At 66.3% G+C, this 23,918-nt stretch overlaps 1 protein-coding gene across 1 annotated transcript in view; it reads right to left on the minus strand.

Annotated features, from left to right (window-relative positions):
* The window catches only part of LOC116439081 (chromodomain-helicase-DNA-binding protein 3-like), a 74,910-nt gene that overhangs the window by 40,949 nt on the left and 10,043 nt on the right, over positions 1-23,918 (minus strand). Inside the window, exons 7-15 of the mRNA XM_032098148.1 lie at positions 23,510-23,645; positions 23,319-23,375; positions 19,411-19,589; positions 17,227-17,457; positions 14,585-14,782; positions 11,758-11,972; positions 8,343-8,474; positions 6,263-6,362; positions 4,094-4,285 (exon numbers count right to left, since the gene is read on the minus strand). Coding sequence (XP_031954039.1) covers positions 4,094-4,285; positions 6,263-6,362; positions 8,343-8,474; positions 11,758-11,972; positions 14,585-14,782; positions 17,227-17,457; positions 19,411-19,589; positions 23,319-23,375; positions 23,510-23,645 — 1,440 coding nt within the window. The remainder of the gene's footprint in view (positions 1-4,093; positions 4,286-6,262; positions 6,363-8,342; positions 8,475-11,757; positions 11,973-14,584; positions 14,783-17,226; positions 17,458-19,410; positions 19,590-23,318; positions 23,376-23,509; positions 23,646-23,918) is intronic.

Genomic DNA, 23,918 nt, shown 5'->3' on the forward strand with positions numbered 1-23,918 from the left:
CGGCCCTGGGGTGGCCCTGGGGGATAGGGGGATGGGCCTGGGGTGGCCCTGGGGGACAGGGGGATGGGCCTGGGGTGGCCCCTGGGGACAAGGGGACGGGCCTGGGGTGGCCCTGGGGGACACGGGGACGGCCCTGGGGTGGCCCTGGGGGATAGGGGGATGGGCCTGGGGTGGCCCCTGGGGGACATGGGGACGGCCCTGGGGTGGCCCTGGGGGACACGGGGACGGCCCTGGGGTGGCCCTTGGGGACAGCGTGTCACAGGAGGACACGGGAACGGGCCTGGGGGACACGGGGATGGCCCTGCGGTGGCCCTGGGGGACAGGGGGACGGGCCTGGGGTGGCCCTGGGGGACACGGGGACGGCCCTGGGGTGGCCCTGGGGTGGCCCTGGGGGACACGGGGACGGCCCTGGGGTGGCCCTTGGGGACAGCGTGTCACAGGAGGACACGGGAACGGGCCTGGGGGACACGGGGATGGCCCTGCGGTGGCCCTGGGGGACAGGGGGACGGCCCTGGGGTGGCCCTGGGGGATAGGGGGACGGGCCTGGGGTGGCCCTGGGGGACAAGGGGACGGGCCTGGGGTGGCCCTGGGGGATAGGGGGATGGGCCTGGGGTGGCCCCTGGGGGACAGGGGGACGGCCCTGGGGTGGCCCTGGGGGATAGGGGGATGGGCCTGGGGTGGCCCTGGGGGACAGGGGGACGGCCCTGGGGTGGCCCTGGGGGATAGGGGGATGGGCCTGGGGTGGCCCTGGGGGACAGGGGGATGGGCCTGGGGTGGCCCCTGGGGACAAGGGGACGGGCCTGGGGTGGCCCTGGGGGACAGGGGGACGGCCCTGGGGTGGCCCTGGGGGATAGGGGGATGGGCCTGGGGTGGCCCTGGGGGACACGGGGACGGCCCTGGGGTGGCCCTGGGGGACAGGGGGACGACCCTGGGGTGGCCCTTGGGGACATGGGGACGGCCCTGGGGTGGCCCTTGGGGACAGCGTGTCACAGGAGGACACGGGGACGGGCCTGGGGGACACGGGGACGGCCCTGGGGTGGCCCCTGGGGACACAGGGATGGGCCTGGGGTGGCCCTGGGGGACAGGGGGATGGCCCTGGGGTGGCCCTGGGGCGGCCCCTGGGGACACGGGGACGGCCCTGAGGTGGCCCTGGGGGACAGGCCTGGGGTGGCCCCTGGGGGACACAGAGATGGCCCTGGGGGACAGCGCGTCACAGGGGGACACGGGGACGGGCCTGGGGTGGCCCTGGGGGACATGGAGATGGCCCTGGGGGACAGCGCGTCACAGGGGGACATGGTGGCCCTGGGGTGGCCCTGGGGTGGCCCTGGGGGACACAGTGTCACACAGTGTCACAGGGGGACAGGGGGACGGCCCTGGGGTGGCCCTGGGGGACAGCACATCACAGGGGGACACGGGGATGGGCCCTGGGGTGGCCCTGGGGGCACGGTGTCACCCGGAGTCACCCGGTGTCACCCGGAGTCACCCGGTGTCACACGGGGATGGGCCCTGGGGGACACGGTGTCACCCGGAGTCACCCGGTGTCACACGGGGACAGGCCTTTGGGGACACGGTGTCACCCGGTGTCAATCGGTGTCACACGGGGATAGGCCCTTGGGGACACGGTGTCACCCGGTGTCACCCGGTGTCACACGGGGATGGGCCCTTGGGGACACGGTGTCACCCGGTGTCAATCGGTGTCACACGGGGATGGGCGCTTGGGGACATGGTGTCACCCGGTGTCACACGGGGATGGGCCCTGGGGGACACGGTGTCACCCGGTGTCACCCGGTGTCACACGGGGATGGGCCCTGGGGGACACGGTGTCACCCGGTGTCACCCGGTGTCACACGGGGACAGGCCCTTGGGGACACGGTGTCACACGGTGTCACCCGGTGTCACACGGGGATGGACTCTCAGAGTGGCCCTGGGGGACAGTGTGGGGCTGGACCTCGGGGAGCGTGGGGACAGGGGGGTGACACCAGGACCCAGGTGGGTGACCACAGTGACCACATGGGTGACTGCAGGCCCATGTGGGTGACCCCAGTGACCAGTTGGGTGACCCCAGGGCCATGTGGGTGACCCCAGTGACCACATGGGTGACACCAGCCCCATGTGGGTGACCACAGTGACCAGGCTGATGACCAAAGGACCACGTGGATGACCCCAGGGCCATGTGGGTGACCACAGTGACCACATGGGTGACCCCAGGGCCTGGTGGGTGACCACAGTGACCAGATGGGTGACCGCAGTGACCAGGCTGATGACCAAAGGACCACACAGGTAACCCCAGTGACCACATGGGTGACCCCAGCCCCATGTGGGTGACCCCAGGCCCCATATGGGTGACCCCAGTGACCAGATGGGCGACCCCAGGGCCCGGTGGGTGACCACAGTGACCAGGTGGGTGACACCAGGCCCAAATGGGCAACTCCAGGCTGAGTGGGTGACCCCAGTGACCAGGCTGATGACCAAAGCACCAGACACGTAACCCCAGTGACCACATGGGTGACCCCAGCCCCATGTGGGTGACCCCAGTGACCACATGGGTGACCCCAGGGCCATGAGGGGGTGACCCCAGGCTCATGTGGGTGACCCCAGTGACCACATGGGTGACTGCAGGTCCATGAGGGGGTGACCCCAGGGCCATGTGGGTGACCCCAGTGATCAGACAGGTGACCCCAGGCCCATGTGGGTTGACCCCAGCCCCATGTTGGGTGACCCCAGTGACCAGGCTGATGACCAAAGGACCACACAGGTAACCCCAGTGACCACATGGGTGACCCCAGCCCCATGGGGGTGACCCCAGGCCCATGTGGGTGACCACAGTGACCACATGGGTGACCCCAGGCCCTTGTGGGTGACCCCAATGACCAGACAGGTGACCCCAGGCCCATGTGGGTGACCCCAGGCCCATGTTGGGTGACCCCAATGACCAGACAGGTGACCCCAGCCCCATGTGGGTGACCCCAGTGACCAGATAGGTGACCCCAGGCCCATGCGGGTGACCCCAGCCCCATGTGGGTTGACCCCAGCCCCATGTTGGGTGACCCCAGTGACCAGGCTGATGACCAAAGGACCACACAGGTAACCCCAGTGACCACATGGGTGACTCCAGCCCCATGTGGGTGACCCCAGTGACCAGGCTGATGACCAAAGGACCACGTGGATGACCACAGGCCCATGTGGGTGACCACAGTGACCACATGGGTGACCCCAGGCCCATGTGGGTGACCCCAGCCCCATGTGGGTTGACCCCAGTGACCAGACAGGTGACCCCAGGCCCATGTGGGTTGACCCCAGCGACCACATGGGTGACCCCAGGGCCATGAGGGGGTGACCCCAGGCCCATGTGGGTGACCCCAATGACCAGACAGGTGACCCCAGCCCCACGTGGGTGACCCCAGGCCCATGTGGGTGACCCCAGGCCCTTGTGGGTGACACCAGGCCCCATGTTGGGTGACCCCAGTGACCGGACAGGTGACCCCAGCCCCATGTTGGGTGACCCCAATGACCAGGCCGATGACCGGAAGACCACGTGGGTGCCCCCCAGCCCCACGTGGGTGACCCCAGGCCCCATGTGGGTGACCCCAGGCCCTTGTGGGTGACCCCAGGCCCCACGTGGGTGACCCCAGTGACCACATGGGTGACCCCAGCCCCATGTGGGTGACCCCAGGCCCATGTTGGGTGACCCCAATGACCAGACAGGTGACCCCAGCCCCATGTGGGTGACCCCAGTGACCAGACAGGTGACCCCAGCCCCATATTGGTGACCCCAGCCCCATGTGGGTGACCCCAGCCCCATGTTGGGTGACCCCAGTGACCAGACAGGTGACCCCAGCCCCATGTGGGTGACCCCAGCCCCATGTTGGGTGACCCCAGTGACCAGACAGGTGACCCCAGCCCCATATTGGTGACCCCAGCCCCATGTGGGTGACCCCGGGCCCCACGGGGGTGACCCCAGCCCCATGTTGGGTGACCCCAGTGACCAGACAGGTGACCCCAGCCCCATGTTGGGTAACCCCAGTGACCAGGCCGATGACCGGAAGACCACGTGGGTGCCCCCCAGCCCCACGTGGGTGCCCCCGACCCTCACCTCCTTGTAGAGCGAGTAGAGGAAGACGATGGTCTGGATGGTCTTGCCCAGCCCCATCTCGTCGGCCAGGATGGTGTCGGTGCTCTGTGCCCACGAGAAGCGCAGCCAGTTGAGCCCCTCCAGCTGGTACAGGTGCAGCGTGCCGCCCGTGGCTGTGATGAAGCGCGGCTGCGTCTCGTACTTCACCGTGGGCTGCGGGGACAGCGCCATCAGGGGGGGACACGGCACCCCCAAAAAACCCCCCCAGGGACCCCCGGGGGGATGGGAAGGATGGGGAGGTGTTGGGGGGACGAGGATTTGGGGGGCACTCAGGTGTTCAGGGGACACCCAGGTGGGGAGGGATCCCAATTTTGAGGGGTGATTCAGGTGTTCAGAGCACCCCAAAACCCCCCAGGGACCCCCAGGGAGATGGGAAGGACGGGGAGGTGTCGGGTGGGTCGGGGGATGAGGATTTGGGGGGCACTCAGGTGATGAGGGAGCACCCAGGTGGGGGGATCCCAATTTTGAGGGGTGACTCAGGTGTTCAGAGCACCCCAAAACCCCCCAGGGACCCCCAGGGAGATGGGAAGGACGGGGAGGTGTCGGGTGGGTCGGGGGATGGGGATTTGGGGGGTGATTCAGGTGTTCAGGGGACACCCAGGTGGGGGGGATCCCAATTTTGAGGGGTGATTCAGGTGTTCAGGGCACCCCAAAAACCCCCAGGGAGCCCCTGAGGGATGGGAAGGACGGGGAGGTGTCAGGTGGGTCAGGGGATGGGAATTTGGGGGGTGACTCAGGTGTTGAGGGAGCACCCAGGTGGGAGGGATCCCAATTTTGAGGGGTGATTCAGGTGTTCAGGGCACCCCAAAAACCCCCGGGGGGGTGAAGGATGTGGAGCTGTTTGGGGACTCAGGTTTGGGGGTGGCCCAGGTGGCTGGGGGTGTCCCCAAAGGTCCATGGAGGGTTTGGGGTCCCCAGGGGTTTGGGTTCCCCAGGGTTTGGGGTCCCCAGGGGTTTGGGGTCCCAGGGTTTGGGGTCCCCAGGGTTTGGAATCCCCAGGGTTTGGGGTGCCCGGGGTTTGGGGTGCTCGGGGTTTGGGGTGCTCAGGGTTTGGGCTCCCAGGGTTTGGGCTCCCAGGGTTTGGGGTGCTCAGGATTTGGGGTGTCCAGGGTTTGGCGTCCCCAGGGGTTTGGGGTCCCCAGGGGTTTGGGGTCCCCAGGGTTTGGGGTGCCCAGGGTTTGGGATCCCAGGGTTTGGGATCCCCAGGGTTTGGGATCCCCAGGGTTTGGGGTCCCCAGGGTTTGGGGTCCCCAGGGGTTTGGGGTGCCCAGGGGTTGGGGTCCCCAGGGTTTGGGGTGCTCAGGGTTTGGGCTCCCAGGGTTTGGGATCCCCAGGGGTTTGGGGTGCTCAGGATCTGGGGTGTCCAGGGTTTGGCGTCCCCAGGGGTTTGGGGTGCCCAGGGGTTTGGGGTGCCCCGGGTTTGGGGTGCCCAGGGTTTGGGATCCCCAGGGGTTTGGGATCCCCAGGGGTTTGGGGTCCCCAGGGTTTGGGGTGCCCAGGGGTTTGGGGTGCTCAGGGTTTGGGGTGCTCAGGGTTTGGGGTCCCCAGGGGTTTGGGGTGCTCAGGGTTTGGGCTCCCAGGGTTTGGGATCCCCAGGGGTTTGGGGTGCTCAGGATTTGGGGTGTCCAGGGTTTGGCGTCCCCAGGGGTTTGGGGTGCCCAGGGGTTTGGGGTGCCCCGGGTTTGGGGTGCCCAGGGTTTGGGATCCCCAGGGGTTTGGGGTCCCCAGGGTTTGGGGTGCCCAGGGGTTTGGGGTGCTCAGGGTTTGGGGTGCTCAGGGTTTGGGGTGCCCGGGGTTTGGGGTCCCCAGGGTTTGGGGTGCTCAGGGGTTGGGGTGCCCAGGGGTTTGGGGTCCCCGGGGTTTGGGGTGCTCAGGGTTTGGGGTCCCCAGGCGTTTGGGGTGCCCAGGGTTTGGGGTGCTCAGGGTTTGGGTGCTCAGGGTTTGGGGTCCCCAGGGTTTGGGGTGCTCAGGGTTTGGGCTCCCAGGGTTTGGAATCCCCAGGGTTTGGGGTGCCCGGGGTTTGGGGTCCCAGGGGTTTGGGGTCCCAGGGTTTGGGGTCCCCAGGGGTTTGGGGTCCCCGGGGTTTGGGGTGCTCAGGGTTTGGGGTCCCCAGGGTCTGGGGACACTCACGTCGTTGGTGGGGGAGTCGGGGGGTCCCTCCCCCGGCGTTTCCTTCTTCTTCTTCTTGTAACGCCGGGGCTGGGCCGGGTCCTCCCCCATGAACACCTCCCTGGGGACACCGAGGGGACACGGGGGGGACACGGGGGGGAGACGGGGACACAGCAAGAGACACGGGATGGGGACACAGGGACAGGGATTGGGGACACAGGGACACAGCAAGAGACACGGGATGGGGACACAGGGACAGGGAACAGGGACACAGGGACACAGCAAGAGACACGGGATGGGGACACAGGGACAGGGAATGGGGACACGGGGACACAGCAAGAGACACGGGATGGGGACACAGGGACAGGGATTGGGGACACAGGGACACAGCAAGAGACACGGGATGGGCACACAGGGACAGGGATTGGGGACACGGGGACACAGCAAGAGACACGGGATGGGCACACAGGGACAGGGAACAGGGACACGGGGACACAGCAAGAGACACGGGATGGGCACACAGGGACAGGGATTGGGGACACAGGGACACAGCAAGAGACACGGGATGGGGACACAGGGACAGGGAACAGGGACACAGGGACACAGCAAGAGACACGGGATGGGCACACAGGGACAGGGATTGGGGACACGGGGACACAGCAAGAGACACGGGATGGGGACACAGGGACAGGGAACGGGGACACGGGGACACAGCAAGAGACACGGGATGGGGACACAGGGACAGGGAACAGGGACACAGGGACACAGCAAGAGACACGGGATGGGCACACAGGGACAGGGATTGGGGACACAGGGACACAGCAAGAGACACGGGATGGGGACACAGGGACAGGGATTGGGGACACGGGGACACAGCAAGAGACACGGGATGGGCACACAGGGACAGGGAATGGGGACACAGGGACAGGGAACGGGGACACGGGGACACAGCAAGAGACACGGGATGGGGACACGGGGACAGGGAACAGGGACACGGGGACACAGCAAGAGACACGGGATGGGGACACACGGACAGGGAATGGGGACACGGGGACACAGCAAGAGACACGGGATGGGGACACAGGGACAGGGATTGGGGACACAGGGACACACAGACATGGGGACACGGGGAAGGACAGGGGTGACAGGGACACCGGTGTGGGGACACGGGGACAGGGAATGGGGACACGGGGACACAGCAAGAGACACGGGATGGGGACACAGGGACAGGGATTGGGGACACAGGGACACACAGACATGGGGACACGGGGAAGGACAGGGGTGACAGGGACACCGGTGTGGGGACACGGGGACAGGAATGAGGACAAGGGACACACAGATGTGAGGACAGGGGTGACAGGGACACCGGTGTGGGGACACCCGGACAGGAATGGGGACAAGGGACACACACGGGGATGACACGGGGACACGTGGCAGCGTGAGAACACGGCGGGACACGGTGTCCCCCACGTCCCCAACTCTCACCAGTGTCACCAGTAGGCTGTGCCCGTGTCCCCCAGTGTCCCTGTGTCCCTGATGTCCCCAGTGTCCCCAGTGTCCCCCATGTCCTCAATGTCCCCATGTCCCCATGTCCCCAGTGTCCCCAGTGTCCCTCACCGGTGTTTCCAGTATGCATGTCCCCAGTGTCCCCAGTGCCCCCAGTGTCCCTCACCGGTGTTTCCAGTATGCATGTCCCCAGTGTCCCCAGTGTCCCCAGTGTCCCTCACCGGTGTTTCCAGTATGCATGTCCCCAGTGTCCCCAGTGTCCCCCATGTCCCCAATGTCCCCATGTCTCCAGTATCCCCAGTGTCCCCAGTGTCCCTCACCGGTGTTTCCAGTATGCATGTCCCCAGTGTCCCCAGTGTCCCCAGTGTCCCTCACCGGTGTTTCCAGTATGCATGTCCCCAGTGTCCCCAGTGTCCCTCACCGGTGTTTCCAGTATGCATGTCCCCAGTGTCCCCAGTGTCCCCAGTGTCCCTCACCGGTGTTTCCAGTATGCATGTCCCCAGTGTCCCCCATGTCCCCAGTGCCCCCAGTGTCCCTCACCGGTGTTTCCAGTATGCATGTCCCCAGTGTCCCCAGTGTCCCCAGTGTCCCTCACCGGTGTTTCCAGTATGCCAGCTTGTGCAGGTCGTAGTCAGGGATGGGCATCTCGTCCTCCTCCCAGGTGGCCTGGTCGTAGGGCAGGTCCCGCCACTTCACCAGGTAGTGGTACTGCCCCTTCCGGTCCACGCTGCGCGGGCACCGCGTCACGGCGGGCAGGGGACACGGGGGACACCCGGGGACACCCGGGGACACCCAGGGGACACCCACAGGCACCGCATCATGGCGGGCAGGGGACACGGGGGACACCCAGGGACACCCAGGGACACCCAGGGACAGAGGGGACACCCAGGGACACCCATGGGCACCGCGTCACGGCGGGCAGGGGACACGGGGGACACCCAGGGACACCCAGGGGACACCCAGGGGCACCCAGGGACACCCAGGGACACCGCGTCACGCTGGGCAGGGGACACAGGAGACACCCAGGGATACCCAGGGACAGAGGGGACACCCAGGGACACCCAGGGGCACCCAGGGACACCCAGGGGACAGACGGGACACCCAGGCGACACCCACAGGCACCGCATCATGGCGGGCAGGGGACAGAGGGGACACCCAGGGACACCCAGGGACACAGGGGACACCCAGGGACACCCAGGGGGCACCCAGGGGACAGAGGGGACACCCAGGGACACCCAGGGGACACCCAGGGGACACCCACGGGCACCATGTCATGGCAGGCAGGGGACACAGGGGACACCCAGGGACACCCACGGACAGAGGGGACACCCAGGGACACCGCATCACAGCGGGCAGGGGACACAGGAGACACCCAGGGACACCCACGGGCACTGTGTCACGCCGGGCAGGGGACAGAGGGGACACCCAGGGACACCTAGGGGACACCCAGGGGACACCCACGGGCACCGCATCATGGCGGGCAGGGGACACAGGGGACACCCAGGGGACACCCAGGGGACACCCAGGGGACACCCAGGGGACACCCAGGGACACCCAGGGGACACCCAGGGACACCGCATCACAGCGGGCAGGGGACACAGGAGACACCCAGGGACACCCAGGGGGCACCCAGGGACACCCAGGGACACCCATGGGCACTGTGTCACGCCAGGCAGGGGACAGAGGGGACACCCAGGGGCACAAGGGACACCCAGGGACACCCGCAGGCACCGTGTCACGCCGGGCAGGGGACACAGGGGACACCCAGGGACACCCAGGGACACAGGGGACACCCAGGGACATCCAGGGGACACCCAGGGACACCCGCGGGCACCGCATCACGCCAGGCAGGGGACACACAGGGGACACCCAGGGACACTCACGGGGCACCCAGGGACACCCAGGGACAGAGGGGACACCCAGGGGCACCCAGGGGCACCCAGGGACAGAGGGGACACCCAGGGGACACCCAGGGACACCCAGGGGACACCCACGGGCACTGTGTCACACCGGGCAGGGGACAGAGGGGACAGTGGGGGACAATGGGCACCCAGGGGCAGTTGGGGACAATGGGGGGCACCTGGGGACAACAGGGGGACAAGAGGCACCCTGGGGACACCGGGCACCCAGGGGACAATGGGGCCAGCGGTGGCACCGGGCACCCAGGGACATGTGTGGCACCGTGGGTGACAGCAGGCGCCCATGGGTGACACCGAGCAGCCCTGGGGACACAGGGACAGCAGCGAGGGGCACAGCGGGGGAGCTGTCACTGCCAGCAGGGCGTGGGAGGGACACAAGTGCCACCAGGGGTCACCTGGTGCCAGCAGGGACAGCGGGGACACGCCAGGGCAGGGGTCGTGTGGGGACATGGAGGGGACATGGGGTCACCTGGGGACACAGAGAGGACACGGGGTCACCCAGGGACAGGGAGGGGACACGGGGTCACCTGGGGACACAGAGAGGACACGGGGTCACCCGGGGACACGGGGTCACCCGGGGACAGGGAGGGGACACGGGGTCACCTAGGGACACAGAGAGGACACGGGGTCACCTGGGGACAGGGAGGGGACACGGGGTCACCTGGGGACACAGAGAGGACACGGGGTCACCCAGGGACAGGGAGGGGACACGGGGTCACCCGGGGACAGGGAGGGGACACGGGGTCACCTGGGGACACAGAGAGGACACGGGGTCACCCGGGGACAGGGAGGGGACACGGGGTCACCTGGGGACACAGAGAGGACACGGGGTCAGCCGGGGACAGGGAGGGGACACGGGGTCACCCGGGGACAGGGTCACACAGAGGGGACAAGGGGACACTCGGACACACGGAGGGGACACGGGGTCACGTGAGGACACAGAGGGGACACGGGGTCACCTGGGGACAGCGGCTGCTGGCAGAGCCCTTAGAGGACCCAGGGGTGCCCAGAGTGTCCCCATGGGTGCCACCGGTGTCCCCAAGTCCCCCCCTTGGTCACACCCCCCCGTCCACCCCACTGCCCCCGCGTTCCCTGGGGATTTGGGGGTGCCCAGGGGGGTCCCAGGAACCGGAGGGGCTCCCCTGGGTGCCCAGATGTCCTTAAAGGATCCAAAGGTGCCCCGAGTGTCCCCACAGGTGCCCTGAATGTCCCCTCAGGTGCCACAAGTGTCCCCACAGGTGCCCAGGGTGTTCCCTCAGGTGCCACCAGTGTCCCCATAGGTGCCCAGGGTGTCCCCATAGGTTCCCAGGGTGTCCCCTCAGGTGCCCAGGGTGTCCCCTCAGGTGCCCAGGGTGTCCCCACAGGTGCCCTGAATGTCCCCACAGGTGCCACAAGTGTCCCCACAGGTGCCCAGGGTGTTCCCTCAGGTGCCCAGGGTGTTCCCTCAGGTGCCACCAGTGTCCCCATAGGTGCCCAGGGTGTCCCCACAGGTGCCCAGGGGTGTCCCCATAGGTGCCACAAGTGTTCCCTGGGGATTTGGGGGTGCTCTGGGGGGTCCCAGGGGGATCCCAGGAGCCGGAGGTGCCCCTGTGGGTGCCCAGATGTCCTTAAAGGATCCACAGGTGCCCCAAGTGTCCCCTCAGGTGCCACCAGTGTCCCCACAGGTGCCCAGGGGTGTCCCCACAGGTGCCACCAGTGTCCCCATAGGTTCCCAGGGTGTCCCCTCAGGTGCCCAGGGTGTCCCCACAGGTGCCCTGGGTGTCCCCTCAGGTGCCACCAGTGTCCCCACAGGTGCCCAGGGTGTCCCTCAGGTGCCCAGGGTGTCCCCACAGGTGCCCTGGGTGTCCCCACAGGTGCCCTGGGTGTCCCCTCAGGTGCCACCAGTGTCCCCACAGGTGCCCAGGGTGTCCCCTCAGGTGCCACCAGTGTCCCCATAGGTGCCCAGGGTGTTCCCTCAGGTGCCCAGGGTGTCCCCACAGGTGCCCTGGGTGTCCCCAAGCTGCTCCCACATCACTCCCCTCCCCCACCCCGCTGCCCCCCCGTGCCCTGGGGATTTGGGGGTGCCCTGAGGGGGTCCCGGGGGGTCCCCACCTGTGGTTGATGATGCGGTGCACCGTCATCCACTCGGGTTTGATGCCGTAGCGGTAGAAGCGCTCCTCCATCCCCCCGAAAAGGGGGTCCCCCCCCGCCCCCCGCTTCTCGCTCTTGGGGTCGTCGTCCCCGGAGCCGTAATCCAGGGGAGGGGGCTCGTCCATGTCGTTCTTCCGCTGGTAGTTCCGGTACATCACCAGGTGGAAGATCTCCAGCTGCGCCCCAAAAGCACAGGGGGGCACCCCGAAATTAGAGGGGAACGTCCCAAAGTTAGAGGGGGCATCCCAAAGTTAGAGGGGATCACCTCAAAGTTAAAGGGGATGACCCCAAAATTAGAGGGGAACGTCCCGAAGTTAGAAAGGGCATCCCAAAGTTAAAGGGGGCATCCCAAAACTAGAGGGGGGCACCCCAAACTTAGCAGGGAGAACCCCAGAATTAGAGGGAATCACCCCAAAATTAGAGGGAATCACCCCAAAGTTAAAGGGGGCATCCCAAAATTAGAGGGAATTACCCCAAAATTAGAGGGGAACGTCCCAAAGTTAAAGGGGGCATCCCAAAGTTAAAGGGGGCACCCAAAACTAGAGGGGGGCACCCCAAAGTTAAAGGGAGCATCCCAAAGTTAGAGGGAACACCTCAAAATCAGAGGGAATCACCCCAAAATTAGAGGGGAACGTCCCAAAGTTAAAAAGGGCATCCCAAAGTTAAAGGGGGCATCCCAAAACTAGAGAGGGGCATCCCAAAGTTAGAGGGAATCACCCCAAAGTTAGAGGGGATTACCCCAAAATTAGAGGGGAACATCCCAAAGTGAGAAAGGGCATCCCAAAGTTAAAGGGGGCATCCCAAAAGTTAGCAGGGAGAACCCCAAAATTAGAGGGAATCACCCCAAAATTAGAGGGGAACGTCCCAAAGTGAGAAAGGGCATCCCAAAGTTAAAGGGGGCATCCCAAAACTAGAGAGGGGCACCCCAAAGTTAAGAGGGAGCATCCCAAAGTTAGAGGGAATCACCCCAAAATTAGAGGGAATCACCCCAAAGTTAGAGGGGGCATCCCAGAGTTTAGAGGGGAACACCCCAAAATTAGAGGGAATTACCTCAAAATTAGAGGGGAACGTCCCAAAGTTAGAGGGAGCATCCCAAAGTTAGAAGGAATCACCCCAAAATTAGAGGGAATTACCCCAAAATTAGAGGGGGCATCCCAGAGTTTAGAGGGAATTAAGCCAAAATAAGAGCGGGCATCCCAGAGTTCAGAAGGGCATCCCAAAGTTAAAAGGGGCATCCCAAAACTAGAGAGGGGCACCCCAAAGTTGGCACAGAGAACCCCAAAATTAGAGGGAATTACCCCAAAATTAGAGGGAATTACCCCAAAATTAGAGGGGAACGTCCCAAAGTTAAAAAGGGCATCCCAAAAGTTAGCAGGGAGAACCCCAAAGTTAGACGGGATGACCCCAAAGTTAGAGGGGAACGTCCCGAAGTGAGAAAGGGCATCCCAAAGTTAAAGGGGGCATCCCAAAACTAGAGAAGGGCACCCCAAAGTTAGAGGGAATCACCCCAAAGTTAGAGGGGAACACCCCAAAGTTAAAGGGGGCATCCCAAAAGTTAGCAGGGAGAACCCCAAAATTAGAGGGAATCACCCCAAAATTAGAGGGGAACATCTCAAAGTTAAAAAGGGCATCCCAAAGTTAAAGGGGGCATCCCAAAACTAGAGGGGGGCACCCCAAAGTTAGAGGGAACATCCCAAAATTAGAAGGAATCACCTCAAAATTAGAGGGAATCACCCCAAAATTAGAGGGGAACATCCCAAAGTTAAAAGGGGCATCCCAAAACTAGAGGGGGCACCCCAAACTTAGCAGGGAGAACCCCAAAATTAGAGAGAATCACCCCAAAATTAACGGGGGCATCCCAAAGTAGGACAGCCCCACCCACGCTGAGCCCCCCCGATATTTTGGGGTATCCCTCCAATATTTTGGGGTGTTCCCCCGATATTTTGGGCTCCCCCCCAGGTTTTTGGGGTTCCCCCCGCGTTTTGGGGCCGTACCTGCAGCTCCTTGATCCAGGAGCAGTGCCAGCAGGACAGCCCCACCCATGCTGAGCCCCCCCCGTGTTTTGGGGTATCCCCCCGATATTTTGGGGTATCCCTCCAATATTTTGGGGTATCCCCCCGATATTTTGGGGTCCCTCCCCGCGTTTTGGGGCCGTACCTGCAGCTCCTTGATCCAGGAGCAGTGCCAGCAGGACAGCCCCACCCATGCTGAGCCCCCCCCGTGTTTTGGGGTATCCCCCCGATATTTTGGGGTATCCCTCCAATATTTTGGGGTTCTCCCCAGGTTTTTAGGGTTCCCCCCCCCCACGTTTTGGGGCCGTACCTGCAGCTCCTTGATCCAGGAGCAGTGCCAGTAGGACAGCCCCACCCACGCTAAGCCCCCCCATACTTTGGGGTGTCCCCCCGATATTTTGGGGTATCCCCCCGATATTTTGGGCTCCCCCCCAGGTTTTTGGGTTCCCCCCGCGTTTTGGGGCCGTACCTGCAGCTCCTTGATCCAGGAGCAGTGCCAGCAGGACAGCCCCACCCATGCTGAGCCCCCCCCTGTGTTTTGGGGTATCCCCCCGATATTTTGGGGTATCCCTCCAATATTTTGGGGTTCTCCCCAGGTTTTTGGGGTCCCCCCCCCCCGCGTTTTGGGGCCGTACCTGCAGCTCCTTGATCCAGGAGCAGTGCCAGCAGGACAGCCCCACCCACGCTGAGCCCCCCCATACTTTGGGGTGTCCCCCCGATATTTTGGGGTATCCCCCCGATATTTTGGGGTCCCTCCCCGCGTTTTGGGGCCGTACCTGCAGCTCCTTGATCCAGGAGCAGTGCCAGTAGGACAGCCCCACCCACTTGACGAAGAACTCGCGCTCGGAGCGGCCCTGCAGGGCCTGGGGGGGTCCCTCCTGTGCTTGGGGGGTCCCGGGGGGGGCCACGGGCGGGGGCGGCTCCCCCCAGCGCCAGTAGAGGATCTTCTGCACCCGCCCCTTCAGCACCGGGCACTGCGGGTGGACATCGGCGACGTTGGGGACATCGGTGACGTTGGGGACATCGGTGACGTTGGGGACATCGGGGACACCGAGGGCATCCCCGGGGGTGGGGCTGTGCCCCGGGGGGGGGGCCCTGTGCTGTCACCGTGACCCCTGTGCCCCCCCCAGCGACCCCATGGTGTCCCCATATCCTCCCCATGTGCCGGTGACACCCCCTGATCCCACGGCGTCCCGGTGTCCCCGTGTCCGGTGTCCCAGTGTCACCCCGTGTCCCTGCAGTGTCCCTGGAGTGTCCCTGCAGTGTCCCTGCAGTGTCCCCGTGTCCTGCCATGACCCCACATCCCCCTGTCCCCATGTCCCTGTGTCCCCCACATCCCCCCTGTCCCCATGTCCCTGTGTCCCTCTGTGTCCCCCACACCCCCCGTCCCCATGTCCCGGTGTCCCCGTGTCCGGTGTCCCAGTGTCACCCCGTGTCCCTACAGTGTCCCTACAGTGTCCCCGTGTCCTGCCATGACCCCACAGCACCCACGTGTCCCCATGTCCCCCCCTGTTCTTGTCGTGCCCCCATGTCCCCCCATGTCTTCACGGTGTCCCCAAGCCCCCATGTCCCAGTGTCCCCGCCTGTCCCCATGTCCGTGTGTCCTCCACACCCCCCCTGTCCTCATGTCCCTGTGTCCCCCATGCCCCCACGTCCCTCCACATCCCCGGGTCTCCGTGTCCCCCATATCCTGTCACATCCCCCTGTCCCCTCATATCCCCACATCCCTGTGGTGTCCCCATTCTCCCATGTCCCCACATGTGCCCACGGTGTCCCCATGCCCACATATCCCCCATGCTCCATGTCCCCCATGTCCCCATACTCCTCCGTATCCCTATGTCCCCAGCGTCCCCATGTCCCCCATATCACCATATCCCCATGTCCCCAGCGTCCCCATGTCCCCCATATCACCATATCCCCATGTCCCCAGCGTCCCTATATCCCCATGTCCCCACGTCCTCCCATACCCCTCCATGTCCCCATGTTCCCCTGTGTCTGTGTCCCCCATATCCCCACAGTGTCCCCACACCCCCAGTGCCCCCACATCCCCCACACCCTCACTGTCCCTGCGTCCCCCACACCCCCGCTGTCCCCACACCCCTGCTGTCCCCACACCCCTGCTGTCCCCATGTCCCCCACACCCCTGCTGTCCCCACACCCCTGCTGTCCCCACACCCCTGCTGTCCCCATGTCCCCCACACCCCTGCTGTCCCCACACCCCCACTGTCCCCACACCCCTGCTGTCCCCATGTCCCCCACACCCCTGCTGTCCCCATGTCCCCCACACCCCCGCTGTCCCCACACCCCCACTGTCCCCACACCCCTGCTGTCCCCATGTCCCCCACACCCCCGCTGTCCCCACACCCCCGCTGTCCCCATGTCCCCCACACCCCCACTGTCCCCATGTCCCCCACACCCCCGCTGTCCCCATGTCCCCCACACCCCCACTGTCCCCACACCCCTGCTGTCCCCATGTCCCCCACATCCCCACTGTCCCCCACACCCCCACTGTCCCCATGTCCCCCACACCCCCACTGTCCCCATGTCCCCCACACCCCCGCTGTCCCCATGTCCCCCACACCCCCACTGTCCCCACACCCCCGCTGTCCCCATGTCCCCCACACCCCTGCTGTCCCCATGTCCCCCACACCCCCGCTGTCCCCACACCCCCGCTGTCCCCATGTCCCCCACACCCCCACTGTCCCCATGTCCCCCACACCCCCGCTGTCCCCATGTCCCCCACACCCCCACTGTCCCCACACCCCTGCTGTCCCCATGTCCCCCACACCCCCGCTGTCCCCACACCCCCGCTGTCCCCATGTCCCCCACACCCCCACTGTCCCCATGTCCCCCACACCCCCACTGTCCCCATGTCCCCCACACCCCCCGCTGTCCCCATGTCCCCCACACCCCCACTGTCCCCACACCCCTGCTGTCCCCATGTCCCCCACACCCCCGCTGTCCCCACACCCCCGCTGTCCCCATGTCCCCCACACCCCCACTGTCCCCATGTCCCCCACACCCCCGCTGTCCCCATGTCCCCCACACCCCCACTGTCCCCATGTCCCCCACACCCCTCTGTCCCCATGTCCCCCACACCCCCACTGTCCCCATGTCCCCCACACCCCCGCTGTCCCCATGTCCCCCACACCCCCACTGTCCCCCCACACCCCTGCTGTCCCCATGTCCCCCACACCCCCGCTGTCCCCATGTCCCCCCACACCCCCACTGTCCCCCCACACCCCTCTGTCCCCGCTGTCCCCACACCCCCACTGTCCCCATGTCCCCCACACCCCCACTGTCCCCACACCCCCGCTGTCCCCATGTCCCCCCACACCCCTGCTGTCCCCATGTCTCCCACACCCCCTCTGTCCCCCCACACCCCCGCTGTCCCCGCTGTCCCCATGTCCCCCCGTACCGTGCAGCGGGGACAGAGCCACTCTCCGTTGGGGACCTCGGGCAGGGGCGGGTTGAGGCAGTGGATGTGGTAGGAGGACACGCAGGCGTCGCAGCACAGCAGCTCGCCGCCGTCCTTGCACACGCGGCAGTACTCCATGTGGTCATCCTCCTCCTCCTTCTCGCCCTCCTCCTCCTCCTCTTCCTCCTCCTCCTCCTCCTCCTTCGCCTCCCACTGCACCCCCTCCTTCTCCTGGGGACGGGCTCGGGGTCAGCGACAGCGGGGGGACCCCGGAACGGCCCCACGGGGACACCAAACCCACAGGGAATGGCCCCAAAACATCCCCAGGGACACCCAAATCCTCAGGAAATGGCCTCAAAACATCCCCAGCAACACCAAAACCTCCAGGAAATGGCCTCAAAACATCCCCAGGGACACCAAAACCTCCAGGGAATGGCCCCAAAACATCCCCAGGGACACCAAAACCTCCAGGGAATGGCCCCAAAACATCCCCAAGGGAATGGCCCCAAAACAACCCCAGGGACACCCACATCCCCAGGAAATGGCCTCAAAACATCCCCAGGGACACCAAAACCTCCAGGGAATGGCCCCAAAACAACCCCAGGGACACCCAAATCCCCAGGAAATGGCCCCAAAACATCCCCAGCAACACCAAAACCTCCAGGGAATGGCCCCAAAACATCCCCAGGGACACCAAAACCTCCAGGGAATGGCCCCAAAACATCCCCAGGGACACCCAAACCCCCAGGAAATGGCCCCAAAACAACCCCAGGGTTGGGGTGGGGACACGGAATGGCCCCAAACCACGCTCCAGGATCCCAAACCTCCTGGGGATACCCAAACCCCCAGGGAATGGCCCCAAGGGGCTCCCAGGATGCCCTTAGGGACCCCCAGGACGCCCCTAGAGCCCCCCAGGATACCCCTAGTGCCCCCAACCCCCTCCCAAATCCCCCCAGGATGTTCTTAGAGCCCCCCAACCCCCTCCCAATCCCCCCAAGATGCCCTTAGAGCCCCCCAGGATGCCCCTAGAGCCCCCAACCCCCTCCCAATCCCCCCAGGATGCCCCTAGAGCCCCCCAGGATGCCCTTAGTGCCCCCCAACCCCTTCCCAATTCCCCCAGGATGCCCCTAGAGCCCCCCAGGATGCCCTTAGTGCCCCCCAGGGTACCCCTAGTGCCCCCCAACCCCCTCCCAATCCCCCCAGGATGCCCCTAGAGCCCCCCAGGATGCCCTTAGTGCCCCCCAACCCCTTCCCAATTCCCCCAGGATGCCCCTAGAGCCCCCCAGGATGCCCTTAGTGCCCCCCAGGGTACCCCTAGTGCCCCCCAACCCCCTCCCAATCCCCCCAGGATGCCCCTAGAGCCCCCCAGGATCCTCTTAGTGCCCCCCAACCACCTCCCAATCCCCCCAGGATGCCCCTAGAGCCCCCCAGGATGCCCTTAGTGCCCCCCACGATACCCCTAGTGCCCCCCAACCCCCTCCCAATCCCCCCAGGATACCCCTAGAGCCCCCCAGGATACCCCTGGAGCCCCCCAGGATGCCCTTAGTTCCCCCCAGGATGCCCCTAGAGCCCCCCAGGATGCCCTTAGTGCCCCCCAGGATGCCCCTAGAGCCCCCCAGGACACCCCTAGTGCCCCCCAGAACGCCCCTAGAGCCCCCCAGAACCCCCCTAGTGCCCCCCAGAACGCCCCTAGAGCCCCCCAGGATGCCCCTAGAGCCCCCCAGGACACCCCTAGTGCCCCCCAGGATGCCCCTAGAGCCCCCCAGGACACCCCTAGTGCCCCCCAGGATGCCCTTAGTGCCCCCCAGGATGCCCCTAGAGCCCCCCAGAACGCCCCTGGAGCCCCCCAGGATACCCCTGGAGCCCCCCAGGATGCCCCTAGTGCCCCCCAGGATGCCCCTAGTGCCCCCCAGGATGCCCCTAGTGCCCCCCAACCCCCTCCCAATCCCCCCAGGATGCCCCTAGTGCCCCCAGGATACCCCTGGAGCCCCCCAGGATGCCCTTAGTGCCCCCCAGGATGCCCCTAGAGCCCCCCAGGATGCCCCTAGTGCCCCCCAGAACGCCCCTAGTGCCCCCCAGGATGCCCCTAGAGCCCCCCAGGATGCCCCTAGAGCCCCCCAGGATGCCCTTAGTGCCCTCCAACCCCCCCTCCCGGACCCCCCGGGACCCCCGGGCGGCACTCACGCAGTGGGGGCAGCTCCAGCGGCCCTCGGGGGCGCGGTCGAGCTCGGGGTCGAGGCACACCAGGTGGTAGGCGCGGGGGCAGGTGTCGCACAGGATGATCTCCCCGCCCTGCTGGCACACCTCGCAGTAGTCCTGGTGGTCCGTCTCGTAGCCATCGCCCTCCTCCTCCGGGCCCGGCCCTGCGGGGAGCGCGGCACCGCTGCCACCGCTGCCAGCGCGCCCGCAGGGGGCTCGGGGGGCACTGGGGGGCACTGGGGACGGGGGGTGAGGGGAGGGGGACAACGGGGAGCTGAGGGGCACTGGGGACACTGGGAATAGGGGGATGGGGACACTGGGAATAGGGGGTGAGGGAATGGGGACACTGGGGACACTGGGAAGAGGGGGATGGGGACACTGGGAATAGGGGGGTGAAGGGATGGGGACACTGGGGACACTGGGAAGAGGGGGATGGGGACACTGGGACTAGGGGGGTGAAGGGATGGGGACACTGGGGACACTGGGAAGAGGGGGATGGGGACACTGGGAATAGGGGGGTGAAGGGATGGGGACACTGGGGACACTGGGAAGAGGGGGATGGGGACACTGGGAATAGGGGGTGAGGGAATGGGGACACTGGGGACACTGGGAATAGGGGGATGGGGACACTGGGAATAGGGGGGTGAAGGGATGGGGACACTGGGGACACTGGGAAGAGGGGGATGGGGATACTGGGAATAGGGGGGTGAAGGGATGGGGACACTGGGGACACTGGGAATAGGGGGGTGGGGACACTGGGAATGGGGGTGAGGGAATGGGGACACTGGGGACACTGGGAATAGGGGGATGGGGACACTGGGAATAGGGGGTGAGGGAATGGGGACACTGGGGACACTGGGAAGAGGGGGATGGGGACACTGGGAATAGGGGGGTGAAGGGATGGGGACACTGGGGACACTGGGAATAGGGGGGTGGGGACACTGGGAATGGGGGTGAGGGAATGGGGACACTGGGGACACTGGGAATAGGGGGATGGGGACACTGGGAATAGGGGGTGAGGGAATGGGGACACTGGGGACACTGGCAATGGAGGCACTGGGGACACTGGGAATAGGGGGATGGGGCACTGGGGACAGGGGGTGAGGGAATGGGGACACTGGGGACACTGGGAATAGGGGGATGGGGACACTGGGAATAGGGGGTGAGGGGATGGGGACATGGGGACACTGGGGATGGAGGCACTGGGGACACTGGGGACACTGGGAATAGGGGGATGGGGCAGTGGGGACAGGGGGTGAGGGAATGGGACATGGGGACACTGGGGATGGAGGCACTGGGGACACTGAGAATAGGGGGATGGGGACATGGGAACATTGGGGACACTGGGAATAGGGAGATGGGGACACTGGGAACAGGGGGCTGAGGGGATGGGGACATGGGGACACTGGGGATGGAGGCACTGGGGACACTGGGGACACCGGGAATAGGGAGATGGGGACACTGGGAATAGGGGGATGGGGCACTGGGGACAGGGGGCTGAGGAGATGGGGACATGGGGGCACTGGGAATGGGGGCACTGGGGACATGGGGACACTGGGGATGGGGGCACTGGGGGCACTGGGGACACTGAGTGACAGAGATACTGGAGAGCAGGGCATGGGGACAGCAGGGATGGGCACATCAGAGGGATGGGGACAGCAGGGATGCGGCGACACCAGCACACCAGGGGACAGGGACATGAGGACATTGAGGACATCAAATGCCCAGGAGAGATGGCAGGGACAGGGTGGGGACACAGGGACGGGGTGGGGACACAGGGACGGGGCTGGGGACACAGGGACAAGGTGGGGACACAGGGACGGGGTGGGGACACAGGGACAGGGTGGGGACACAGGGACGGGGTGGGGACACAGGGACAGGGCTGGGGACACAGGGACAAGGTGGGGACACAGGGACGGGGTGGGGACACAGGGATGGGCTGGGGACACAGGGATGGGCTGGGGACACAGGGACGGGGACACAGGGACAGGGCTGGGGACACAGGGACAAGGTGGGGACACAGGGGTGGGGACACAGGGACGGGGTGGGGACACAGGGATGGGCTGGGGACACAGGGACGGGGACAGAGGGACAGGGTTGGGGACACAGGGACGGGCTGGGGACACAGGGACGGGGGTGGGAACACAGGGACAAGGTGGGGACACAGGGACGGGGTGGGGCCATGAACAGGGCTGGGGACACAGGGACGGGTTGGGGACACAGGGACAGGGACACAGGGACAGGGCTGGTGACACAGGGACGCGGCTGGGGACACAGGGACGGTGACACAGGGACGGGGCTGGGGACACAGGGACGGGGTGGGGACACAGGGACAGGGCTGGTGACACAGGGACGCGGCTGGGGACACAGGGACGGGGTGGGGACACAGGGACGGGGCTGGGGACACAGGGACGGGGACACAGGGACAGGGCTGGGGACACAGGGACGGGCTGGGGACACAGGGACGGTGACACAGGGACGGGCTGGTGACACAGGGACGGGGTTGGGGACACAGGGACGGGGACACAGGGACAGGGCTGGGGACACAGGGACGGGGACACAGGGACAGGGCTGGGGACACAGGGACGGGGCTGGGGACACAGGGACGGGGACACAGGGACAGGGCTGGGGACACAGGGACGGGGACACAGGGACGGTGACACAGGGACAGGGCTGGGGACACAGGGACAGGGGACACAGGGACAGGGCTGGGGACACAGGGACAGGGGACACAGGGACAGGGGACACAGGGACAGGGCTGGGGACACAGGGACGGGGTTGGGGACACAGGGTTGGGGACACAGGGATGGGGACACAGGGACGGGGCTGGGGACACAGGGACAGGGACACAGGGACAGGGCTGGGGACACAGGGACGGGGACACAGGGACAGGGCTGGGGACACAGGGACGGGGTTGGGGACACAGGGACAGGGGACACAGGGACAGGGGACACAGGGACGGGGCTGGGGACACAGGGACGGGGCTGGGGACACAGGGACAGGGACACAGGGACAGGGCTGGGGACACAGGGACGGGGCTGGGGACACAGGGACGGGGACACAGGGACAGGGCTGGGGACACAGGGACGGTGACACAGGGACGGTGACACAGGGACAGGGCTGGGGACACAGGGACAGGGGACACAGGGACGGGGACACAGGGACAGGGCTGGGGACACAGGGACGGTGACACAGGGACAGGGCTGGGGACACAGGGACAGGGGACACAGGGACAGTGACACAGGGACGGGCTGGTGACACAGGGACGGGGTTGGGGACACAGGGACGGGGGACACAGGGACAGGGCTGGGGACACAGGGACGGGGCTGGGGACACAGGGACAGGGACACAGGGACAGGGCTGGGGACACAGGGACGGTGACACAGGGACGGTGACACAGGGACAGGGCTGGGGACACAGGGACAGGGGACACAGGGACGGGGACACAGGGACGGGGACACAGGGACAGGGCTGGGGACACAGGGACAGGGGACACAGGGACGGGGGACACAGGGACAGGGCTGGGGACACAGGGACGGGGCTGGGGACACAGGGACGGGGGACACAGGGACAGGGCTGGGGACACAGGGACAGGGGACACAGGGACAGGGGACACAGGGACAGGGCTGGGGACACAGGGACGCGGCTGGGGACACAGGGACGGTGACACAGGGACAGGGCTAGTGACACAGGGACAGGGCTGGTGACACAGGGACGGGGCCGGGGACACAGGGACGGGGCCACACCCCCCAGAGAACACCAGGGGCTGGGGACCCCCTCCCGGCCGCCAGCACCACCAAGACAGGGACGGGAGCGCGGCCCCCGCTCAGGGGGACACCCGTGGGGGCTCGGGGACCCCGGGTGACACCTTGGGGACACTTGGGGTGTCTCACCGTGCGCGGGCGCCGTCCCCACGGGGCCGCGCTCCCGGCCCGGGCCGGCGCCGGGGGCTGCAAGGAGAGACGGGGAGGGGGGGAGGGGACACGGGGACGTCACCCGGCGTCCCCATCGTCGGGGGGGGGGTGGCGGTGGTGGCACCCGGGGACACTCGGGGACGTTTGGGGGACGCTCGGGGGACGCTCACCCTTCTTCTTCTTGCGCCCGGGGCGGCCCCGCTTGAGCTTCTTGAGGCGCGTGGTGGGGTCGGGGCGGGGGGTGGCCCCCAGCACCCCGGGGCTCTCGGCGTCCGACTCCTCCTCTGCCTCGCCCGCGTCCTCGCTCTGCAGGGGACAGCGGGGACAGAGGGGACGGAGGGGAGAGTGGGGACAGGGGGGACAGCGGGGACGGAGGGGACGGAGGGGACAGAGGGGACAGCGGGGACACCGGGGACGGAGGGGACGGAGGGGACGGAGGGGACGGAGGGGACGGCGGAGATGGAGGGGACATTGGGGACAGAGGGGACAGTGGGGACACAGGGGACAGCGGGGACAGGGGGGACGGAGGGGACGGAGGGGACAGCGGGGACAGCGGGGATAGAGGGGACGGAGGGGACA

Source organism: Corvus moneduloides, unplaced genomic scaffold (assembly GCF_009650955.1).
Source record: "Corvus moneduloides isolate bCorMon1 unplaced genomic scaffold, bCorMon1.pri scaffold_94_arrow_ctg1, whole genome shotgun sequence".
Lineage (NCBI taxonomy): Eukaryota > Metazoa > Chordata > Aves > Passeriformes > Corvidae > Corvus > Corvus moneduloides.